The 25,364-nt window shown below is 46.2% G+C and overlaps 1 protein-coding gene across 5 annotated transcripts in view; it reads right to left on the reverse strand.

Annotated features, from left to right (window-relative positions):
• Positions 1–1,613: 1,613 nt before the first annotated feature.
• Positions 1,614–25,364, reverse strand: part of Unc79 (unc-79 homolog, NALCN channel complex subunit) — a 230,250-nt gene continuing 206,499 nt past the window's right edge. For all 5 annotated transcript variants that reach the window (XM_055592859.1, XM_055592860.1, XM_055592857.1 and 2 more), the window contains 9 exons: positions 25,007–25,111; positions 19,489–19,566; positions 15,745–15,834; positions 13,160–13,335; positions 11,979–12,165; positions 9,877–10,074; positions 8,401–8,478; positions 3,154–3,195; positions 1,614–2,192 (listed from right to left, as the gene is read on the reverse strand). In XM_055592859.1, the coding sequence (XP_055448834.1) occupies positions 1,992–2,192; positions 3,154–3,195; positions 8,401–8,478; positions 9,877–10,074; positions 11,979–12,165; positions 13,160–13,335; positions 15,745–15,834; positions 19,489–19,566; positions 25,007–25,111 (1,155 nt within the window). In that variant the 3' untranslated portion in view covers positions 1,614–1,991. The remainder of the gene's footprint in view (positions 2,193–3,153; positions 3,196–8,400; positions 8,479–9,876; positions 10,075–11,978; positions 12,166–13,159; positions 13,336–15,744; positions 15,835–19,488; positions 19,567–25,006; positions 25,112–25,364) is intronic.

The following is a 25,364-nucleotide window of genomic DNA, read 5'->3' on the forward strand; positions in this document are numbered from 1 at the left end:
CTGGCGTCTGTGGACGCATTGTAAGCAGAGTAGTGTACTGATACAGAGTTTGTGTCAAACGGGCAATAAAAATGATCATAGTCTTCAAGGGCAAGGGGGAAGGTATTTTCTGGGTGGGATCAGTGGGTGGTAACTGGGATTAAGACCACAGGTTTCCAATTACTGGGTTAGGGGCTTGTCTCCAGCCCTCACAGAGGATAAAAACACAAAGGGAAGTGGAGGCAGAAGCTTGTTCCAAGAATTGGAGCAAAGACAAGCTGCAGAACCCAGCATTGCCTAAGGGTATAAGGTGTGGCCACTGAGATCTAGGTTGCCTGGGGCCTGTAGTTGAGCCTAGATGGGGCAGTCAGTCAGCAAAGCTGCTCCCCAAAGAAGGCAGCTAGAACTCCCTCCTCCAGCCAGTAACTCCTTGCAGGAATCCTTGACCAAAAGCAGAATGTGACAATTCGGTCCTGGCTGAGCCCACTGGATAACACAAAAAGAATTAAATGCATTTAAAGCAGCAGATATTATTAAACACATACCATGTACCCCAATCTGGGGTTTGGGATGGTACATTCCCCCAAAGCTTTCACCATTTACAAGTGAAATACAGATATGAACAACTTACTGTAACACAAAATCTTCACAAAAACAGCCAAGCATGACTGAGGGCAGAGGATGAATAATTCAGTAGGATACAAACGGTGTCACTTTGGTGCTCTTGCTACAGGGGCCAGTAGGTTCCCTGCAGGCTCTCAGGAGCACCCACACACCTGAGGGCTCAACTCCCCCCGGGAAGCACATTAGGTTTCCCAGAAGAAAACAAGAGGCTCTTGCTCGGAATTATCTCATGTTCTAAGTCCTTGAAAGAGAGTGGACCGGATAAGAAGAGAAGCCCTTGTCTCTGAATAATTGCAGCCTTACAGGAGGCAAAGATCTATAGAAGTCCCAAGGAGATGGTTGCCAGGAACTAAACGCCAGCTCTGGAAACTGACTTTTAAGAGCCCCGGGGCTCACAAAGATAATAAAAATGCATTTAATAATATGTCAGCACACAGATTAAATGTACGCTGTGCCTTTGCTAGCCAGCGCCTTGCAGCAGGGAGAAGAGAAGTTGCCTTGGGAATGCTAAGGTCTGAGTGTACATAAACCTTGATGCTCTGGTATGGTTAAAATTCCATTTTTTTTAAAATATAACTGCAGGGGCGGTGCTCTGAACCAGTGCAGGGACCCCTCGGGTCCACTGTGCAATCTGTGATTTTGAATGGAGTCCTTTACAAGAGTTAACAAAAGAATACAATTCATTGCCCACAAAACGAAAAAGCTTATAAGACGGCACAGCCTGGAAACAATGAGGTGGAAAACTAGTTTTAAGGACAGTAAGACTTACCAGACAGTTTTGGAAAGCACGTTAAAAACAAAAACACTCTGCACAGTCTAACCACTTGATTTCTAAGGGCACTTTGTGCTGGTCCTTGCGAGCTGCCTCTTCTCCAGGGGTAATGACAAAAAGCTTCAGTCAAACGTCACTGGATTCTGGTGACTTTTGTTTGGTTTTGTTTCATTTTTATTGCATTGCCAAGAGTGGATTTTTTTTTTTTAAGAAAAAACACTACAAAGGTTTCAAAAACCCTATTTATTCTCTATCATCAAAAATAGCAACAGGGGGACTTTATACAACTTTTCTGTGAGTACCCACCAGTCTATTTTTTTTTTCTTAAAAAAAATAGAAGTTAGATAAAGAAAAATGATTTTGGTTTGTTTGTTTGTTTGTTTTTTTAAAAAATAATGTAAGGAAACACTTAATCAGATAGCCCAAGGAGTCATCAGAAATATGTGTAGCAAGAAAGCTTCGTTTGTGGCCCTCTCCGGCCTTTGCACGTCTTTATACTAAACTAGAAAGAGAATGTACAGTACCAATTGTTCCCCAACCTGCATGGATCAAATTGTTTGTGTTTATACCCATTATTGCTAAGCCAGAGTGTTGACACTGGAGCCGAGGAGTCCACTCATAGAGGATAAAATTGAGAAGCTGCTTCCGAGGATTGGATCTCCACCTGCGCCATTTTGAACTGGGTGCATTGCAGCCATTTGCGGAGGGCCGCCAGGCCAGCACTGCTCTGGCCCGAGCCGGGCAGCGTCCTTAGGCTGTGGTGGTTCACGTTGTTCTGGATGGCCTGGAGACGAAGCTGGAGGCCGGCGGATAAGTGCTGTGAAGAAAGAGGAGACAGTTCAGTTCTTTCTACCCGAGGGCAGAGGTATGGGGCTGGCACTTTGGAATGCCTCTAGGTGGGAAGGCTAGTGCTTTAACAGTAAACACCAAAGCTGAAGAAGGTTCTACTGGTCCATATATCCCTGCCCCGCTGGTGGCCACAGCTGACCAGTCAGGAGGCAAAAGCTGCCCACACACTATTGACAGTCGCCCTGCTGGGTTTTGACATCTGGAATGTCCTGGGTCTACATCCCTCTCCTTCCACTAATATGGCTTCCTAACCTAGGGAAGGAAATCCATCAAGTGTGTTTTTGCCTCTTCCCTTCTTCAACACTCCAGGTACCATAGACTAGCACAAGTTGTAGACAGAGCAGTGTTTGGCTCTGCCATTTGTTGTCAAACCCCACTATACTTGTCACTAGGGAAAATGTCACCACCAGTGAGACCTGGGATTAGGAAATACATTCAGTCTGGGGGTCCCCTTTCAGGATCCAGGGCCCTATCACAGCTATTTACAGTCCCCAGTTTCCTCTGATGTAAAAGGAGGTGAGCAGGTTCTTTCTGGCCCAGTTCTGTCATTTGTTCAGTGTTATCCTTTCTTAGTGGAATTCTTTCCATCCCAGATTGTCACATGACATGTCCAGGTATATATTCCATGGTTTTCCTCCTTCAATAGGGCTTGTCCTCTACCTGGGAGACTGAACCTCCTCAGACCTAGGGTCCAATGTTTTCTTCTACCCGGGCACCTTCATCAGCAGTGAGGAGTAGGGCCAGGGCTCCTGCTGATGCCCTCTATAGCCCCCTTACCTCCCACGGTCTCCCGCATTATCAGCCCACGTAACCAGGAGCAGACCAACATAGTTCCTTCTTTGTAGTCAAGGGAGCAGAGATGTCCCCTTATGGATGCTCTGAGGTTCTGGAGGAAACAGAGCTTCCAGACAGCCCAGGGGATGGCTTACCTTGGTATTTGACTGAATCATTGGCAACCACATAGGGATCAGCTGTATGGAGAGATAGAGAAGGCTGGTTATTGCGATCTTCCAATCTCCCACATAAGCTTCCATCACTGCAAAGGCACATAAGCTACAGCAAATGCCCTCAGCCTCCCGAGAGGTGTGGGCCTGCCACAGAGCCACTGCTACCAGCAGCGTCTTTCCCAGGCCAAACCCCCCGGAGATGGTGGTGTTCGGAGGTTAATAGGCAACCCACGAACGTTTAAAACGTACACTTCAGAGTAAATGGCTGAAAGCTATCAAGCATGGGGAATTAAATGTGTATTTATTTAATTAAATCCCCACTTTCCTCTTTCGGATCTTTAGAGCCAAGGCTCTGAGAGGAATGGCGACTCGATTTGCCTGTAGCCAGTAAAAGAGTATCACAGGGCAGTGTCAGAACACCACTGAGATAGACAATGGAAAAAAAGAGAGCCCTGGAGGTGGGCAGCAAAGACAAGACGCATGCATAGCTCTGTGGGAGTATACAGAGGGACAGGGCAGGGGGGACTGATTATTTGTGTGTGTGTGTGTGTGTGTGTGTGTGTGTGTGTGTGTGTGTGTGTGTTTGCATGTGAGTATGAATGTGGAGGCCAGAGAACACCTTGCAGGAATCTATTCTCTCCATCCACCATATGGGTCCCAACTATCAAGCCTAGGCCACCAGGCTGGGAAGTGAGTGTCTTTGCCTGCTGAGTGTCTCACCGTGCCCACTTCCGGGAAGACCAAAAGGAAGGAAGGCTGAGAATGTCGGATGGAGGCACTGAAGATAAACATTTAAAGGAATAATGGCGATACTTCCCCAAATCAAAAATCAAACAAACACACAAAGACACAAACCTATCAACCCAAACTTCATCCGACTCAAAAGCAAGAACTATGAAGGAGACTCTACTAAGATGTCCATCTTCCAACCACATTACAACAGTGGTGAAGATAAAATCTTCTAAGCAGGAAAAGGTCAGATAGGAAGCACACAGGCTCCTGCTGGGAGTAATGCAAGCAGATAGACAGTGGTCACAGCACCTCTAAGCTATTGGGTAACCCTGAACCTACAGCCCGGTTCCTGGAAGCACCACATGCTGGGTGTCATGGTATAAACAAAGGCAGGAGGATTATTGAAATTCAAAGTCAGTCTGATCTATACAGTGAGAACTTGTCTCAAAATATAAATAAATAAAGATGGCAAAATATTTTTGAGACATAAAAAGCTATAGTAATGAATTACCAGCAGGTTGGTCTAAGAAATGGGTTGTTTGTTTGTTTGTTTGTTTTTAATGAGAAGAAGGAACAATAACAGGAGGTAGATGTTTAAGCATGAACAGAAAATGGCCAGTACAGGGGCTGAAGAGATGGTGGCAAACATAGGGGCTGGAGGTAGCTCAGTGGTTAGGAGCATGTTTATTCTTATCTATGACCCAGATTCAGTTCCCAGCACCCATGTCAGGGGACCCACAACTGCCTGTACCTCCAGCTCCAGGAATCAACATCCTCTTCTGGTGTCAGCAGGCACACACATGCACACACACACACACACACACACACACATGCACACATATGCACACAAACACACACACACACATACACACAAACACACACACACACGCAAGCACACACATGCACACAAACACACACACACACACGCATGCACACACATGCACACAAACATACACACGCATGCACACACATGCACACAGAGGCAAACATCCCCACAGTCACACATTCATACACATAAATGAAAACAAAAACAAACCTTAAAAAAGAAAATGTCAAATGGAAACAACACAAGTATAATAAATTTAAAACCTATTTTAAATCTCTTTAAGAGATTGTTGATTATTTAAAGCTAAAACAATAAGATAGTGCCTGGGCACGGTGGTGTAGTCCTATAGTTTCAGATACTTGAGAGAAGCAGAGGCAGGAAGGTTATAAGTTCAAGGCTTACTTGGGCTATAGAATGAGTTCAAGCTCCCCTGGACAACTTATTGAGACACTATATCAAAAGGTAAAAAAAAATAAAAATAAAAAGGACTGAAGATGGTTTCATGGTAGCATACTTTGTGCCTAGCACGCACAAAGTCTTAGGTTCAAACTGCAGCCATCACCATCACCATCATCATCTTCCTTATGGGTGGTTTGGTTTATAACATGAATAGAGCCAGAGCAAAAAGGTGGAAATGGATACAAGTAATTAGTACTACTTGAAGATCATGAGACGCGAAAAACTATATACACTACAAATTCAAAATCAACCACTAAAAATAACAAATAGCATACTGTTAAGAAGATAATTTAAAATACTTCTAAAAAAAAATCTATGTCAAATAAGCAGCTAAAACAGAAATTGGGAAGTGTTTTTAACTCAACAGAAGTGAATATATACCAAATTGCGGGAAAGTACTTAAAGCAGCACCTAAAAGGAAACTAATTCTAAACATTGGTATTTTAAAAGAAAATTCTCAAATTAATGACCGAAATTCCCATCTTAAGAAATGAAACAAAGAAAAGTATAATTAGGAAAGAAAGAAGGAGAGAAGAAGGAAGACAAGGAGGAGAGGAAGGAACTTTACATGCCTTTAGATAACGCAAAGATGTTCTAGAATTACAGCATCAAAATGATTAAAGGAAAAAAGTTGAGAATTGGACATGGTGGTGCATGTTTATAATCTTAGTACTGGTACACAGTAAGTCTAAGGCAGCCTTGTCTATATGAGGCAATATCTAAAGAGAGAGATAGAGAAGACAGGAAATTACTTGTATCCATTTCCACCTTTTTGCTCTGGCTCTATTCATGTTATAAACCAAACCACCCATAAGGAAGATGATGATGGTGATGGTGATGGCTGCAGTTTGAACCTAAGACTTTGTGCGTGCTAGGCACAAAGTATGCTACCATGAAACCATCTTCAGTCCTTTTTATTTTTATTTTTTTTACCTTTTGATATGTCTCAATAAGAAAGAAACTTGATAAATGATACATCATCAAAATAAAAAGTGTATGCACTGTCTAGACAATAAAAAGGCAAGCCATAGAAAAAATCCTGACACATTCTGACAAAGATTTTGTACCTCTCAATTCAATAAGAAAAACACCTTAACCCAATAAAATATAGCAAATAAGTAATAGACACTTGACCAAGCAAATAGACACGTAACAAACGCACAAATGAAAAGAAAAAAAAAAACGTTAGCACCATCTGGCATTAGAGAAAAACAATTTAAACCACAGCAGGACGCTAGCATTCAACCCTCAGAATAACTCACGTTAAAACTGATTACATTAGACAGTATACGCACGTGTGAAATATAACGGTAACAATGCACACTAATAAAACTTTTACTGTGTCAAGTGCCGTGGAGAAGCTGGAATGTTCTTCATGGCTATAGTGAATGTAACAGAGCACAGGCACCTTGGAGACTGTCACATTCTTAAGCAGATAAACACACACCAACAAACAACCCAGCAGTCGCTTCTGGATGTTTACGCAGCGCACAAAAGCATGCACGCACCAACATGCATATGTGCATACTCACAGCAATTTTTATAACAGACCCACGCTGGATACCCCTGATGTCCAACTGACAACAATGGAGAAACAATGTGGAGTATATTCATACAATGGACTACTCTCAAAAATAAACATTATTGGACAACTGATGCATCTAACAACATAGTGAAATTCATTCAGTATAACGGCCCTAAGATAAAGAAGGCAGAAAAATACATGCAGAGTATGAATCCATTTATAGTAAACTCTAGAGTATAAGCAATGACAGAAATCAGATCAATAGTTGCCGGGGGACAGAAGTAGCAGAATAGAGGCATTGGAAAGGGGCATAAGAATGTCTTGGAGATGGCAGCTATGTTCATTCTCTTGACTGTGGTGATGACGTCACAGAAGTAGCTGGTGCCGGGCTTAGTGAGCCAACATGCTGACCAGCAAGCCCGATGATCTGAGTTCAACCTCAGGGACTCAGGGAACAGAAGAGAACAGCCTCTGAGTTCATCCTCTGATCTCCTACATGCACCCCAGAGCAGCGAACATACACACACACAAATGCACACACGGTAACAATGCCCATGGTAGCCACACACACCTGTACATATACACATGCACTTACGATAATAAATAATTGTAAAAAGGCGTAAAACATGCCAAGGGCTCATTAAAGCATACACCTTAAGTATGTTCAGTTTAGCACATGCGAATCCATGTAACTTGCACTTTAACAAAACTGAAAAAAGAAATCAGGAAGGATCATCCAACTGCCAGTGTTTCTCACACTGCTGATTCTTTGCTGTACTGAGCGAGGTAAGATACATCTCTCCCATTTGAACCAAAGACCTTGCAGCATCGGGTATCAAGCATCCCCCCGCCCCCTGCAAAAGGGCAGCTTTCCTCCACCACAGCCTGAGACGGCAACAAACTAAGGAGCGGAAAAAAAAAAAAAACACCAAAGTAACATCCTGCGCTGAGGGGCAGTGGTGACAGAGGCCAAGACAAGAAAATATGGACAGAAGGTAACGTGAAGATGTGGTCATGGAGGAAAAATCATCAGTGGGATAAAGAGTGGGGAATGTCCGGATACCGAGAAAAGGGGAGAGTTAGCAGGTAAAGAGTGGTTTAATCTACTGCAGGTCTGCCTCTCAGGTTTTGTTCTCTGTGGCATAGGCAGCCATGCTCTTTCTAGGTCCTCCTCATGCTTTCATTTGACACCATATGCTGCTGCCTCTGGAAAGATGATGAATGCTTGAATTCTCTTCTTACACTATGCCCTGGTTTAGAACAATAAAACAGGAGACTAAACTATATCAGAGAAGCAGCGGGTATCAAGTCAGCAATTGCACAGCAATTTCTCTGGTTTTCTGGACAGTTTTTGCCAAGTGAGGCACCACTGCTAACCGATTGGCATTGTCACAGGGCTGTTTTCAAAGCAGTGTTCCCCTGTTGTATTTTAACTCATGTGTTACGCATGGCCACAGTCTGAGGACTGCCTCACAGCGGCATGGTGAGGGCAGGCACAGCATAACAGCCATATGGTAAGATGCTATAGAATTCATATCTCCCAGACCCAGTGCTATGTGTTTAAACAGAATCCATTCTTTCCCCGTCTAAGGTTCAAACATTCAAAACAAATCCATATTTACTTATAGCAGTATGAAATGATCTACAATTAAAAACAAAACAAAACAAAACTATGGGCTGTTCCTACCTTGACAAAAATGGTTGAATTGCATTCTTGCAATGCCTCCATTAAACTGATCACATGGAGACACACCATTTCTACCATCTGAAACGACAAACATCCGTCAGTTCCACTCCCAGCCAACTAGAAACCTTGTCGACTCCCCAGCCGCCACAGAGGTCTGGTACCCTGCTCCTGGAAGGTTTCCCTGCCTAGGGACCGGAGACCACGGAGAGCGGTGTCCATTCACTTCCTCACACCAGGAAGAGACTCTCCAAAGCCCCTGAGGCTTCGGCAAGGTCCTTCCACCTCACTCAGGTTGTTGGAATCGGGATGGCTCTCACTAATTTCCAGGGCATTCTGGCTCCCGTTGGAGGACACATGGTTTGAGCGTCTCTTTCTCCATCTTGATCTTTTCTCCACTCACAGGGAGGTCTCTCTTCCAGGGCCTCATTTGTAACATTTGAATCTCAAGGGGGATTAGGAGGAGACCATTGACACCAAAACTCTGACACTGAACGAAAACGCGAGCATAAGGTGTGAAGCTTCAGTTTCGGTATCTTCAAAATAACAGAGAATTTGTTTTTTATCGGTCGTAGAACTGTGATCCAATAAATGCAATTATTTCTTTAGTACCACGAGCTGTCTGCGAACCCTAACATGGGCATAACCTTCCTTTACTGAACGAAACATCCTTCCATATGTAAAACTCTACTATCTCCTTCCCCAAAGAAATGAACGTGCTTCAATAAAGACAGTCTGTAATCCTCCTTTCTTATAAAATGCTAACAGAAAACATTTCTCAGTGAAGACACCCTGCCCAAATACCTTTGTGGCCAGGGCAGCAGGGGTTTGGGGGTTGGGGTCCTAGGCACACAGGAGTCACTAGAATGTGTTTCCAGGTGGTGGACTCCGCCCATGGAACCCCACTGGGTACTAAACCCCCTTCAGCTGAGGATCCTCCAAACACCAGATGAACAGCAGGGTCTCTTATAAACACCCCCCCACCTCCAACTGACTCCAGAAGAACCATCTGAGTTTGTTTGATGAAACAAGGCTAAACATTGCCCAGATGTTTCCAGTGTGGCCTGGACCAGCCCCTCCCTTGGCTTTGAGACTTGGGCAGAGGGGCCTCCTGTCATTAATCTGTTCTCAGACTATGCAGAAAGATACCCAGTGGCAAAGGTTTACCCATACTGCTTTGGAATCTAACCCTGGCATGGCTTTTCCTCCTGACCCTCTATCTTTACAACACCCTAAAGGTATGGGAATTTCACACAGAGTTCATTTAATGCTAGGAGAAGAGACAAAGTTTGTCTGCTTTGCATTTGGTTGTTTTTGTTTTTCAATGTTTGTTCCATCCGCAACGTGATGCTTTGATGTGGCGGCATGGCTAGAGAAGGCCACTTAACACACGCGTTCCACTGCATTTGTGGGTGTAGGACTAGGCGTGCCCGAGGCATCTGGGGATTTTTCTCCCGGAGGGCTCCTCCACGGACTCACCACTTTGTTGTGAGCCATCAGCTGGAGGATGCTTGGTGTCACCCTGCTCCAGAATTCTAGTGCCGTCAGTATTGCTGTGAAGCTGAACTCGTTCTGATTCTGGACGGTCGTCGCCACGGCGCTCTGTTCGCAGTACACCGTCCAGAGCTGAGCAAAGATGAAAGCATGGAACAGGGAGCACATGTGGAGCACAGAGGTCTGCAAAGGAAGAGGAGGGTGTTGCTCCGTGCTCACGGCGGAGAGCCTCACCAGGGAGCACGCACGACGCACTGAGGGATGACTCCAGCTACAGACTCCTGCTTCTACGCCTGCCAGTGGGAGTGTGCTTGGAGGGGAAAAAAAACAAAAAACAAAAAACAAAACAAAAAAAAAAAAACAAAAACAGCCTCTTTTCCAAGAGAGGATGCCTTAATTTGCAGACTAAATCTACCCACTGCCTTGTTCTTTCGTGAAACTGACATTTTTCATCCCTGAACTGGATTAGGAAAATAGTCGTTCTATTTTGCTATGTTAGCGCGTTTCCACGTCTATACAATAGGGATTGCAGTAAGCTCGTTGAAGGGGTCGGCGAAGAGTAAAAGAGAGGCAGGCGAGACCCCCTGCCCTACAGTCAGGATCACATGGCGGCAGAGCAGCGTCAACAGAATGCCCGTCCGTGGCAAGCACACATGGCCACAGCGCTTGCAACACGGAGGCTTTCCACACACCACCTCCAGAGTGCTCCAGCCGTCCCGCTGTCTACAGAGGACGAACTAAAGCTGAGGAAAGTTAAGGGGCTTTCACAAAGGTTGTGGGGAACAGAGGAAGTCCCTGACTGAATGGAGTCGTAAGGGAATGGATATTACTGACGCGGGAACAGCGACGTCAAGGAACACAGCCTCAGACCCATGGGAAAATGGCAAAGCTTTTGCCCTGGAGCGAGGCTCAGAGGGACGGCAAATCGTCTTCTGGTCGTGTGCAGATGTTGATAGTGTATGCATAAAATATCCACCATATCTTCCTGTCCCAGATGTTTACACCCTAAAGACTGCTTCCTACTAACACTAAACTGGCCTCCTTGTCCAGCTGTGTACCATAATCCTGCCTCCGTGTTTACCTGAATGTAATACTCACACCTCCTTGCTCAGCTGTGGAGAGCAACCCTGCCCCTTCGTTCAACTCTGTAATTAACACACTGAGCTTTGGCATGTTGAGGTGTCTCTATCAGACAGTCCAAGTCCAGTCCACCCGATCCCAGATTTTCTGTGTGTCTGTCTTTTCTTAATTCCCTCACTGCCCCAGTCAGGTCAAGTCCCTTGACCTGTGCAAGGATGGGGCACAAGGGTACAAGCACCATCTTTAAGGCTCAAACACAGGGTGGAGACAGTTCCTTTTGCAAGCATCGTGTGGTTCATCTGGATGTGCACTCTATTTTCTCCCAGAGCTTGCTCTGGCCTAACTCTCAGTTTCTCATAAACCCACTTCGATCTCCAGGAGCTTGCTTAAGCTCCCGGACAGGCCTGTGGCTCCCGGTAGCTGACGGGGGAAGTCTGGTTTGCATGTCTGGGCTCCTGACTTCTATCTGCCTGGGCTTTACTTCAGTCTCTTAAGCATACCATCTGTCTCTGTAATTTGCAAACTTCCTCTGTGTAGGTGATTTCAGTGTGCTTTACTGCACACCATGCTAGCTTTCTTATTTTCATGGTGTGTGTTCATGTGTCCTGTGGGATCTGAGTTGAAAGACAGCGCATAAAGAATGTGATGGGGCATCCATTTGCCTCCACTTTATCCTTGGTTCTGAAAACCGAGCACAGAATTTTTATTGTATTTGTAGCCTGTTACTTCTCTCTGTTGTTTCGAGACAAAAATGCCTGGGAAAGTAACTCTTCCTTGCTGCTATAATTTATCTCCATAAAAGTAAGCCAGAAAACAATTTAGGGGGAGAAAAGACAGCCTGGGAATTTAAACAACTTTAAGTAAGGCATTAGCACAGAGTCACTCTCCCAACAGCCACAGGAGGGTGAGCTAAAATGCCTTTACTTCTCAGAAGGATCTAATCTGCTGATAAGAGCCCCATTAGCAATTCCAATGCATGCGGTCTGAATCTTGCAGAAATCACTTACCTTTGATTGCTCGGGAAATCCAATTAGGATAACGATAAGGTGGTCCGCAATGTGAGAGCCCGCATCCAAAGGTATGGGAAGGCAGGGAGAGGAAGCATTGGGGCAGACTGCGTTGTGTGTGAGGGACCCCAGAAGCAGCCAGGACAGCAGGCGAATGTGAGAGACACACTCGATGAATTCTTTAGGCCTGTCAGGGAGGAAAGGACCTGTTAAGGGCCACTTCATATCTTCTCTTTCCTTCAGTGCCCAGAGAATTAGTGGAGGAAGGATTAAGGTGTGGTATCAAAGGCAAGGACCTAAGGCAGGAGTGAAACCCAAAGTCTTATCCATTTGTCTTGATTTCTACTCTAATCCTGGATCTCCCCTTCAAGAAGGAGAGGCTTTGGTGGGACAAGATTCAATATCCCTCAGCCGGTCTGGCTGTCTCCCAGGCTGCTTTCCGAATGCTTATCAGAGAGTTCTCCCCAGACATCCTCACAAAGGGAGAGGGAATAGAGGAGGAGAGGACACATCCACCCTGTGATTTTTCTTCTGCTCCCGCTCACCCTCAGTGCTCCCTCCACAATGAGACTGACTGATGAGCTCAGGGAACTCAACTCAGGGGTGCCTGTCTTCAGCCTTCACAGAGGCAGCTCAGGGGCTTGGACCTCTTCCTGGCTCATTCCATCCCTGCTGTGGCTTTTGCTCTACAAGGCCACTGAAGGTCAGAGTTCAAATGATACTTCAGCTTCCATCGCCTGGGAGAATGAGCGAAGGTCAGAGGCTGTACTATCCATTGTCCACAGCATAAGGATGGTCCCTGACCTTCCTTCTAGCCAACTGTATTCCACTCCCATAAATCTTCAAGATGGCCTTGAGCTCCAGCTAAACCTCAAGGATTTGGGAGCACTTGTGGTCATTTTTGTACTCTTTTTACAATTCATTTTATGTGTGTGGGTGTTTTGCCTCTGCACCGTGTGTGTGTGTGTGTGTGTGTGTGTGTGTGTGTGTGTGTGTGTGCAGGGTCCACAAAAGCCAGAAGAGGGCATCAGATTCCCTGGGACTGGAGTTACAGACAGCTGTGAACCACCTTGTGGGTGTGCTGGGAATCAAACCCAGGTCCTGTGGAGGAGCAGCCGGTGCTCATAGCCATGGAGCCTTCTCCCTAGTCTCCTCCCCTTTAAAAATATGAAATGCCTTACCCTTGCTGCATTGCAGAAGGAGGGTGGTAGAGCCAAGGCAGATAGCGGATCACAGCTTTGTTATCTCTGTGGTTGCCCCGGGAGATTTCCATAGCTGCAATCTGAGCCAGGCCAACTTTGAGATGGCCACCAAAGGTGTCTTCATGCAGAGGCTGGGAGCATGTCTTCATGTGGCTCTGCAACACCAAATGACACTCTGTAGCGCTCGAAGGCACCTGCAGACGGTCTAGACCATTCTTCTTCATTTATTCCTCACTCATATGTCACATCCCGATGACCTCCTCTCCTCCCAGTCCCCCACTTCCCCGACTTGCCCTCCCCCCCACTTCCATCCCTCCTGCTTTCCCTTCAGAGGAAGGCAGCTTCTCAGGGATACCAACCAAACATGGCATATCAGATTATAATAAGCCCAGGCACCTCCCCTCATATTAAGGCTGGACAAGGCAACCCAGGAAGAGGAAAAGGGTCCTGCCAAATAGGCAAAGACTCAGAACCCCCCCACACACAATGCTAGGAGAAAGGTCAGGTTGTTCCCAACCCCACCTCATGGCACTCTAAGCACACTACCTGCTTAACTTCTTAAATGGTTTCCCATTGTTCCTAGGCTGAGAGCTAGGGATGGGAGCAGGACAGGATGGGGCCAATGGACCAACCTGTGGCCTCTGCGGTATTCCCCTTCATCCATTCTGGGCTCTGCTCTGCTCGTTCTGCTGCCCCATGCCCGTTCCTCTCCCTGAAGTACTGGCGATCTTTGCTGAATTGTTCAATTTTAGCTTGAGTATCACTTAAAGCTGAGCTCCCTGGCTGGACCCACGCCCCTGTCTACTGCTTTTGCACAGCACTTGGGAAAGCCACAGTTTCGATTCGGCTCATGTGGAAACATTCACTAAATCTGGCCTCCTAGCAGGCTGTAAATGAAATGAGGGCAGCTATTCCGTCCGCACCTTGCGTCTGCCCAGCAACGCAATCCTGATGCCTACAGCAGTGCTAGCAGAATAGAGACACCTAATTCATATTTGCTAAGTTAATTCTGAAGGTCTCCTTTGCGCGGGGACTTGAGACCTAGGCTCTAGACCCGGATCCGTTCCGAGTAGCCAAGGACCATGGATAAGTCACTTGTCACTTAGGAAAGCAAGGCCGGAATATGGCTGCCACTCAGGCCACAGTACTGTGCAGCAATTCTCCCTTCACAGACACTCACAGCCACCTATGGGCCTTGAACTCTCTTCAGAGCCATGCTTCTGTCTGTCTTTCTGTCTTCTGACTATCGCGTTAGGAACTTTCCTAGTAAACTCTTTGCTTCCCAGCAGTTCGTCTGAACACCCTTCTTATAAGCACCCCCGCGCCCCCCCCCCCCGGTAGCTTGAGGGTTTTAATCTGCTTCCTAATATGAGTTAATGGTCAGAGGGTTGGGTTGTGTCAACTTTTCAACTATCACCGGCGTTTGTGAGCATTTTCCAGAAGTTTCTGTAAAAACGAGCTCAAAGTGTTTAGGGAACAGTTGTGGCCTCTTCTTTTTGCACTAAAGTCATCTAAGTTCATGTAGCCATAGCCAATGACTGGTTTTCAGCATGTGTCTAAGTGACAAAGGAGCGCGCTCCGAAATGGCTGGTTTCCACGCTGCAGAAACTGCCGTCTTGTCCTTATTGCTTCTCCTGCCCCTGCCTGGCCGCACGGGCAGGGTCTAAATATGCAGCCTAGTGAAGAAGCCGTGTTCTAAGCAGATGGACTTCTGAGCCCACAACGGCCGCGTTTGTTACAAAGGGACTGTTCCGTGTCACTCTCTGGACATGCTCAGCCTACCATCTGCCCTCTGTGCAGAGCCCTCCTCAACCCTTTCAGACTACTGACCTTCTAACTCCCTGGTAGGACCACGACAGAGAAAGGCGCCATATCCATCCCACCGCCCCTGAACACGCAATAAAACTCAACCACTGCACTAGGATTTGGTTGGTCCGTAAGCTGAATTTTGTTCTATCCCCTTCATTATTTTCTTAAAGAAGATTGCTTCGAAGAAGATACAGACAGCAGCTGGTTTGTGCTTGCACGGTGGGCCACAGTCTTCCTGTGTTGTTTTATGTCCGTCTTGAGCACATTAGACAAGGAGGGAGCCTGCTGAATCACTCAGCAGACGAGGAACCCAGAGCTGAGGCACCAGGGTGGCTCTGGATGGCTAGAAAGGGGTCCACTGGTGCTCACAGCAATCTGAGGTCCAACTGTGGCGTTACCACTTTCCAGGAGTGTGACTTGACAGCAGAACCGCATTATCTGAGCCTCAATTTCAAATGGGGCCAGTATTGACTAAGGACATTTTAAGAATGGAGCAAATATTTAAAAAAAAACAAAAACAAAAAAAAAAAAAAACTACTCAAAAAGCTGATGCCATGGAACGCTCCTTCCTTCTTTTAATTTGCATCATTGCTGGAACCCAATTCTTCCTACTCCCTCCCCCCAAAAATGGACTCATTCCACAGTGCTGCAGCTGCTTCTGCAGGGAGCAACAAATTCCCTCGTGAGTCTACATCATTCCCTGAAAACCCTCTATGCTTTGTACCCCACGGGGTGCTAGGCAGAAGGCGGCTTACCTTGAGCTTGGTTAGAGTGTGCATGTCTGCCATGAAGTCCAGCACCTCGCTGACGTACTGCCGTATGCACTCCATCGCTGCCGTCCCGCACTGAAACGCAGGGACACGACTCAGCCACAGGCGTCCCTTCTCATGTCACCACAGCCTCCCTCTAAAGCCACTTGGTTCTCCGCTGCGTCCCCTACCACTGCCTTCAGTAAGAAACTGGTTTAAAAGGTTTGTGCTAGAGAACAAGGAAACTGGGAAAGCTAAAAGAAATGAAGTTAATGGCTATTTCCACCAGGCGATTAAAGCGATGCTTGCTTGCTTTAAAACCAGTGCAAGCACAAGAGTCAGGCCTAACTGAGCCACCAGAGCCTCTTGGATGTGCAGGAGATGTGTGCCGTCAAGGCTAACACTACCTTAATCATCTCTACCTTTACCCTCTTACACATGTCATATTGTGCCTGTCGAGTCAAAGTTCTTTTCAAATCAAGTCATGGCTTGACTTCACAGGCATGGCAGGTGTGTTAGTAGGTAGACACTTGTATCCATTTTGAGCTCTTCCTGGAATTAATAACTAGAAGGAAGAAGTGACCTCCCTCACACACTTCAAGCGTGTTTGGTCAGTTTTAAAAGAAAAGAAAAAGCACGCTCGTGTGGCAGGTAATGGACTGGCAGGGGCCCGCTCTCTGGGAGCCCTGTGGTGAATCTCGGATTCGAAGGGCGAAGCGGGAGAGTGGATGGACAGGCTCCTGCATCAAAGCTGTGCCTGCCGGAGAACCCACATGTCAGCTGTATAATGTGGATCAAAGGCAGGCAGTCTTTGAAGCCCCGTGAATACCCTGCTAACGGCCTCTCAGGGCTTCCTTTAGGAAAATCTGGAACATTACAGATTTAACTAGCTCACCCAGAGGCTTTCATTTCCCCCATATTCATGTAAATCTGCACCACACTGAACTGCATCGCCTCCCCTCTCTTCTAGAATGTTCCGCTTGTCAGTTCCTCTGACAGGATAACAAATAGTAAAATAAGGTCAGCGGCCAGTCTGTCAGTGTTTTCCAAGCATTTCACGTGTTCTAAGGTTTTCCTCCTTTTAATTTAAATCTAGCGAAGGAATTATAAAAGCTTATTGTGCTCTGGCTTTTGCAATATGAATCCTTCAATGCAAAAACAGGATCCCCCTCTCCCCGATTTATCCCACTCTCTCTGACCTTTCGTGTATCATGCAAATAGGAGCCGAGACTCTGCTGTTGGATTTCTTGAAAGGGATTTGTTCCTTTCACAGGCAATATTTTATACCAGTTCAACTCGGCAAATGCCACTGCAAAGAACCACTAGGCACGTTATTCACTGTTTACCATTGCATAGTTATTTTCGCAGCAGCTACATCCAGCCTTAAAACCCACCTTAGGCTCAGGAAAATCTTGGGAAGCCACCTATACTTTAAAAGGCACATGCTTGGAATCTCCAGTCCCCCTTTCCTTCATGAGACTATATCTTTAGATGCGTCACCAGAACAGGACAAGACAAGAGCCGCTTCAGAGGGATCTGTCCGCTCTGACAGGAAACCGGTGACCAAGGAGCTGAAATCAGTCACACCCAGCTCTTCAAAAATCCATCTAGCTTAAAAGCTGTAGCTCTTACATCATAAAAACAGCCTGAGTTTTCATTGCAGAAAAATGTGAAAATGCAAAGTATTGAAAAGAGCAGCTTAAAACTCCATAATCCTAACCCTGCCCTTCTCTTCTGAGAAAGCTCTTATTTCCTTCCAAGCCTTCTGAAGGCACCACCTGACACAGGAAACTGTTTGGAAGACTGATGTGGCTTAGCTCGGGAGCCCTTCAGTGAAAGGCATCACTCGCATTTCCTGACGGAACAACACTCTTCAGAATCTCTGCTTGATATCCACATAGCAGTCTACCTAATAGGCAGACCTGGCTCCGCCTAACTAGCAGGGTGAGGATGGGCATTCCCCTTGATTCACGTCTTTGTTTTGTTGTTTTTGGATTGTTGTTTTTGTTGTTGTTGTTGTTATTTCAAAGGCTATATCAAAAATTACAACAGAACATATAAGATACTCGGTGCCTTTTTATTTTCTCGAACATGTTGCTAGAAGTAAATTGTCAAACCGGTCTCCCTAAGGATGGCTTCACTCCCGTCAGGGGCTTATAAGGATGCCAGTAAGTTTAGCAAATGAGAATCTGCCGAGGGCAGAATGGGAGGCATTTGCCAAGCGGGGATGAGGTACCAGTTGTGATAGGCGAGTCTGGGAGTGCGCCTGGGTAACAACAGTGCCCACAGCTGGCGATGCTGCGGTATTTTTTAAAACGTTGGCCTGAGGGTTGCTAATGTGTACCGAGCCTTTGAGATGTCAATCAAATCTTAAAGTTCTTTTAAGAGAAAGAAGAAACTCTGCTGAGTAGCCGTTTACTGTTACGTTTTCAGATAGTTTATATTTTATTATACTTGAACATATTTGTTTCGGTTAATTAAGGTATGTTAATTTCTCTGTAATTCATTGGTAGCAAGTGAAAGTAAAAGGTGTTCTGGGGAGGCTGGAGAGCTGGCTCTGTGGCTAAGAGCACCTCTGGTTAAGAAGGACCCAGGTTCGAGTCCCAGCATCCACGTGGAGGTTCATCACCTCCCCAGGCACCAAGCATGCATGTGGTGCACAGATGCATGTGTGGGCAACACACTCACACACATAAAATAGTAAAAAACAAAAGCAAAATAACTTAAATAAAAGGCGTCCTTTGAATGGCCTCCTTTGTGTCTGTGGGAAGAGCTCTGGGGGTGGTGGTAGAGCTTCCTCCTTCGTATTCATCCTGACAATACCTTTTGAAGAGCAGGGGGTGCATTTTTTATCATTCATGTAGGTAGCCACTATCACCCTCTAGGGAATTTATAAACACAGGCAGCGAGTGCACGGAGCTGCTGGCTGCCCGGGCCCCACTTGCCGAGCACAGTTGTGGACCATACTTCCCAACCCCCCTCTCAGCTGGTGGGTCCTTGTGTGAGGTAAGCCGAAGAGATGGGGAAGTCTAGGCCTGACCTGTGAAAGCCTCCTGTGTTTGCACTTGCTTCTCTTTCCTCACCTCAGCAGTTGATCACCGAGGACTGAGGGACAGTGGAGCCCACCTCTGAGGTAGCTGCCATCCCCTGAGTGGTCGGGATGCCTGTGCAAACCTCACACGAGGAAAGAACACATTTCTGTGTGCTAAACTACCATGACTGGAATTTGACCCCGTTTCTTCTCACATCACCCTGATGACTGTTAAAAGCCCTATAAAATCAGTGCAGTAATTCTCCTCCCACAAACCTATCATGGAGAAAGAGTCTGAAGTACGGACACAGTTTTAAGATTAAAGATGTTCACTGTATCTCGATTGCAGCAGCAGCACACTGACAATAAAACATCCACAGGTGATGTTTGCTGGTATTTGTTGCTGTTGTTTTCAGGGGAGTCTTCTATGGAGCTAGAGCTGGTCTGTCACTCACTATATAAGCCACCATGTCCAGCATGGACAAACACTTACTCTGCCCAGTGCTTTACATGCATTTTATCTCAGTCAGTTCTCAACAAACACGAGGCCCTGTCGAATCTCATCCCGCAGGGGGCAAGAAATCGGGGAGCCACAGTGACTTCACTCTCAAGTCACGAGTGAATGCCAAGCCTCAACCTGGGGTCCCAGTCTAAAGTGTAATTCCTAAGCACTGTTTGCTGAGACACGGAAACAGAGCATTTGTTTGACCAGGACTTACCCCAGGCACAGACGCTGTCATCTGCTTGCTCAGGATAGTGGACTCGGCTAGTTTGGTTCCAGCATCTGCACAAATAAACTAATAAAACATTGGAAGGTGGATTATTCTTAAGAGCACATGGACAGTAACTTACAATCTTAACAACGGGGTTTAAATTCATTCATGTTCACTTCTGTCATGGTCCACCCAGAAAATACTAGACTTGATAATCATAATGGTTCGCTTCTATCAGTTTTAGAAACAGCATAGACATGTGGATGCTACTTCACACGGAAACCCAGGGTTGAATCAAGGTAGAAAGTGAAGCTGGGAGGACTCTCAGAGTTCCCAAGGCACCCAGCACTTGACAGCTGGACTTCCATGACTTCTATCATGATAGCACAATTCAGAGTGAAAACAGAAAGATAATGGGTGCCAGTGTGAGCACTCAGTTCCTTCCTCCCCAAGGACCCTCCATGTCCATCTTCCTCCCTTCACCTCACTCACGGCATCCCTTGAGCTGAGAGTGCCTGAGTCATGCTCCATGCACCCACAGGGTTCCCCACTGGCATTTCAGCTGCCATCATGTCAGACTACAGGGCTTCTCAACCTGCTGGGAGCTATTCACGAGAGCAGACCTCACATAGCTCTCTCTAGAGCTATCTTGGCATCCCAGAGCAGCCCAGGAAGAAGCTATGAATCAATTAACCAATTATGACTTAAGATCATGATGAGGCTGGGTTTACCAGATTATTATTTAATTTGCTTTCATTATAGACTTTGGTATTTTGCCTGCATTCATGTCTCTCTGAGAGTGTCAGATCTCCTGGCACTGGATTTACAGATGGCTGTGAGTTGCCATGTGGGTGCTGGGAATTGAACCTGGGTCCTCGGGAAGAGCAGCCAGTGCTCTTAACCACTGAGCCATCACCCCAGGCCCATTATAGACTTTGACAGGCATTTTTTTTTTTTTTACTTAATCTAACATTTGGCTATTTATGGTTTTTCGAGGGGGGGGGGAGAAGTTAACTGAAGCCCAGAAATTGCTGAGTAATTAACTCTGTTTAATTAATCTCTTCTTGGCCTCTGGCCAACTATCCCAGCAACTTTGGAATCCACTGTTTGTAGAACTCAGGGACTCCAAGGAGGTTTTGAGAGACAGCCCTCCTTCCCACCCACCTAGAAGGTGTAGGGAACCTGGGTGGGTCAAGAAGCTGAGTGGCTCTAGACAAGCTCCATCCTGTCAAACTGGAACAAGAGACAGCAGCTGGGGTCAAACAGAGAAGCCCAGGGAGGCCTGCTGAGACGTTATGGGATGATGGAATGGAACCCAGCATTTGGGCAAATGAATCCAGGGTCCAAATCTGAGCACTGTTGACTGGCGGCAGATTTTGGCCAACAAGGCAGAGCTCAGAGTCAATGACCTTCTGAGGCCCAAGCCTAAGGGCTAACCAACACTACTCTTCATGTGTGGGAGGTTCAGCCATTCATGAAAGGAGCTGAGCTTTAGTACCAAGCTGGGAGGAGTGTGTGTGTGTGTGTGTGTGTGTGTGTGTGTGTGTGTGTGTGTGTAGCAGGGGGAAGGAGCATGGTGGTTGAGAACTGGGCTGATGGCTTCGTGCAGGAGCACACACAGAGCCTGACATCCACCCTTCTGCTACCTAGCATGTTCATTTCTCTTGCTGTATAAAGAAAAGTCCTGAATCAGGCTTAAACACCGGAAAGCCTTTAACTTCGGCCCAGATCTGCAAGTGAAAAGCAGTGAAATGGGTAACACTTCACAGGATAGCTGAGCACTGAGGGAGGACTCCCAACCCAGCTCCTGCAGGCGCTGTGTGACATTTCCAACGCTTTCTGAGTTCTGCGATCTGAGACAGATGACCCAGAGCTAAGTGCTAAGCCCATAAGGACACTGGTGTGAACATTCACTCTTACGATAAAAAAAAAAGAGACCCCAGTACGGAGGCCATGGTGAGATGGAGCCATACCAAGTGTGACAAAAAGGGCGTTTCAAGTGGTCACAGGACAGCAGAAGGTCCTGGGCCTTCAAAACGTAGTTGTATAGCCTAGTGGCCATTGACGAGGTAGGGGCATCAAAGATGCACAAGTGTGACCACCAAAATTAAAAAAGCCACTTGACTTGAAATGGCATAAAAGTGCACAAGCCTCTAGAAGACTAGGTCCCGATATCAATGTAGTTCAATCTGATGTATTTTTACAGCATACGGAAAACTGAACTCAGTAAATCTGTCATCCTTTGTACTACAGCTGACAGGCATAAACTGGCAAGGGACTCCACTGTAACTGTACAGAACTGCTCAAACAGAAAGACACAACTACAGGAGGAAGTGAAATAAGGACTTCGTGCTTTCGTGTAACAGCGATGAATGAGAAGAGATGCCGTGAATTTGAAACAGAGCAAGGAGGGGTATATGGGAGATTAGGGAGAGAAGGGGAGGGAGGGATGATGTTATCGTGAGAATTTTGCTGGTTTCTTTAAACACACACACACACACACACACACACACACAGAAATGTGAGTTTTCATTTTGATCCCAGGTGTGGGGATGAGAGGCTGCTTCTTAGCAGGTGACAGTGATTTGCCTCGTGCTCTAGTGGGGACGTGCGGTTTTGCCAGCTGCAGACAGTTTCTGCAAGTGTGTGACGTTTGGAATTCTGGGAACCTTTCAGAAAGAGGGTCCCAGGATGCTAGATTGCTGTTGTTGGCTGGCTGGTGGTTGGATGCTGTCGCTGCTGTTTGTCAAGTAGTTGTGCACAAAGAAACGAGAAAAGGAAATTAGATATCCTGATGGTGAAGGCCAAACTTTCCCCAAGGAGCTCAACACCCCTCATCAGCAGGAAGAAGTCTAACAATAACTTTGCCCCCTTTCCCTTCTATCCTTTTATCACTCCTGTCTCGTGTTAAGGGATTTACAAGGATAAAGAAGTGTGGAAGAGAGAAAAAGGAACTGACAAAGTAGTAAAAAAAAAAAATTCTGGTAATTTCTGGTAAATTCTGATGTAATTATAATCTCAAATATAAAAGTTCAAAACAGAACCAAGAGGATTCTATGCTTTCAGAAAGAAATATGCCACTGAAATATGTGCTCCTCTGTGAGAACAAAAGGGCACAAGGAGGCACACCATCCCTTATGTGTCATCACTGAATTCATCATTACCAAAGAATCCCCAAAATAGCACCTCCATGTCTCCTCCCATAGGGTGGGTTATTAGTAACTCAGCCCGTGTTAACTCGCTCAGTGGTGTGAATTAAAAACAGCAGCCATACCTTTGTTCTCAGCCCACAACTAACCTATTTTTAAAAGAGAACCTTTTAGCAACATGATCCCTCAGCACTCGTATGTGCAGGTATCCCACGGTGTGGGAGGGGTGCATGAAAATCAGCAGACGCTACTCTCCACACAGAGGAGCAGAGGAAACCTGTTTGGATTTCAAGTCAGTCTTTCCAGTGACTTTTAACAACTTGTTGCTCTATTATAAGCTTTTCCGTAATACAAATATAATGGCCTATCTATCACCCACTAAATAACCATAATATAGGAGGCGGGGAGAGAGGGGAGACGGGTTCCCAAGATACCACCAGCAAAGAAGAATTCTTAAGAATTGTGAAATAGAGCAGTTCTATGACTGCCTTGAAAGCAGGCAAGCATTCACTGTTGGGCAGAGGCTCTTCTCCCTCACCCACAGAAAACTCTCCACACCCGGGGTGAGGACCCCAGAGTAGAGAACAGAGCTACACAGGCTTTAAGCCATGCCTCACTTTGACTACTTACCTCACTAACAACTAGAGTGAACATCTTAGAGAAGATGGGTTGCTTCAAAATGGCCTTTCTTTTTTTTTTTTTTTTTTTTTTTTTTTTTGTCAGAGAAGAGTGAGATATCACTCACAAAGTTGTTCCTCCAGGTTAGAATATTAGTGTTTCCCGAACACCACTTCAACATGAATAATTTCTAAACTTAATGTGTGTGTGTGTGTGTGTGTGTGTGTGTGTGAAAACATAATCCTACTACCTGGGAGGCTAAGGCAAGAAACCCCTGAGGAGTTGAGGCTAGGCTAGACTGCATAATGAGACTCGGTCTTAAAAAACAAAACAAAACCTTAAAATGTTGTATTTGTGATGGCAGACACACAATCACAAGTCACATTTAGACATGCCTACCTTTGGCCTTCTTTCTTGCTAAAGCAAATTTGTTTTTGTTATTTATTTGCCAAACAGTGATGCAGTAATCACTGTTTCCACGAGCCCCTTCAGCGCTGAGTAACTGACACTGTCGGCATTCTTTTGCTGTCTTGTGATAAGTGCTTATTAGGGTTGACTCACGTACTTCATAGAAGCCAGCCCGCAACAGCCAGGGTGTGGGGTGCCAGACCCGGAGGAGGCTGGTGGCACAGATGTGCTCTGCTCAAGGCTGAAGGCAATTAAGGGAACACTGTCCTGTGCTGTTGGGAGCACGGGGGGGGGGGGGTTAATGCTTTCTTTTTTTTTTCTTTTCTTTTTTCTCTGCCTGTATTGTTTGAAGCCTTTCTCTCTGGTTACCAGGCAGACACCTGTCCTTGATGACCCAGCTGTAATGACAAATCCCTGATAAAGTTTTCCCCGACGGCACACTACACAGGGCCGAATCCCTCCCTCTCACAACTTCATCCAAAGACCTTACTTCTCTCTCCCTCCTGGCACTACTCACATTACATCTCGGGGATGTAAGTGGGCTTGCCTGCCGTGCTTTTAAGGCCTCTGGGGCCTGAGGGCTTCAACCCCTCATACGTAGGCCCATATACTAAAGTGTAGTCATGTCGTTAAATCTCCACTGCTTGCCTTCAAGTCCCATGCTTTAGTGGACCCACGGTGTGTGTGTGTGGGGGGGGGTGACTGTCACTTCTCACCCCAAGGACTCAGCGCATCCTGCCAGTTGGCTTTCTAGCCTGGGCCATCATCACAGATCCAGAAGGACATGGGGCTCATCGGACCGAGCAGGGAAACTTCAGCCTGCAGCCTCACTCTTGGCTTCATCGGCCCCACTGTTGAGCAAGCTGCCTGCCGACTGATGAATTACAGATTCCCTTTCTCTAGAACACATTTTCTTTTATTTTAAATCCCCCCTCGGGGTGTGTGTGTGTGTGTGTGTGTGTGCGTGTGTGCACCTTGCCCAAGAGACCAGAAGGAGTGTTGGGTGTCCTTGAGCTGGATTGAGCCAGGTGTGGGTGCTAAGGAACCAAACTTGGTCCTCGAGAACAAACAAGTGCTCTTAACCACTGACCATCTCTCCAGCCCTGAGTTGGAAGTTTCTAGATAACAAAAGTTATTGTTTTATTTTACATTTTTATCATTCACAGAACTAAAACCACACCGGGGGAAAAAATTACTCCTTTGGTCTTCTTTAGCCAGCAGAAATGTCAAGTGCACTCTGAGTGTTAGCTCACCACACACCTGTCTCCAGGCACACACCCCCCAGGCCCCCGTTGCCTTTCCCACACACGCGCAACATCATGAGTTTTGTATTCGAAGTGCAGGCCTACCTGAACGAGAAGCAGGAGGTTTGTGTCTGGCAATGGAGACTTGAGCTTCAGGGCCTGAAGAAGCTCCAGGACCACGCTACGAGACAAGTAGAATTTATCCCGTTCCTAAATAAAACAAAATAGAATGGCGGGGGAGGAGGTCAATCATTTTCAAACTTCAATTTAAGTGATCTGCACCAAATGAGCTTCAAAAATTTACGGGTCACAAATTCAAAGCGGTGTTTAAAGTGCAATGAGCTGCCTTTCAGAAGTAAAGCTGAAACTCGAAGGAAGACAGCTCTGTGTAGAGACTGCCGCCACAGGAACATATCTTAGGGTTAGGGTTAGGGTTAGGGTTAGGGTTAGGGTTAGGGTTAGG

The sequence above is a fragment of the Psammomys obesus genome, unplaced genomic scaffold, assembly GCF_907164565.1.
Source record: "Psammomys obesus unplaced genomic scaffold, mPsaObe1.curated_primary_1811, whole genome shotgun sequence".
NCBI lineage: Eukaryota > Metazoa > Chordata > Mammalia > Rodentia > Muridae > Psammomys > Psammomys obesus.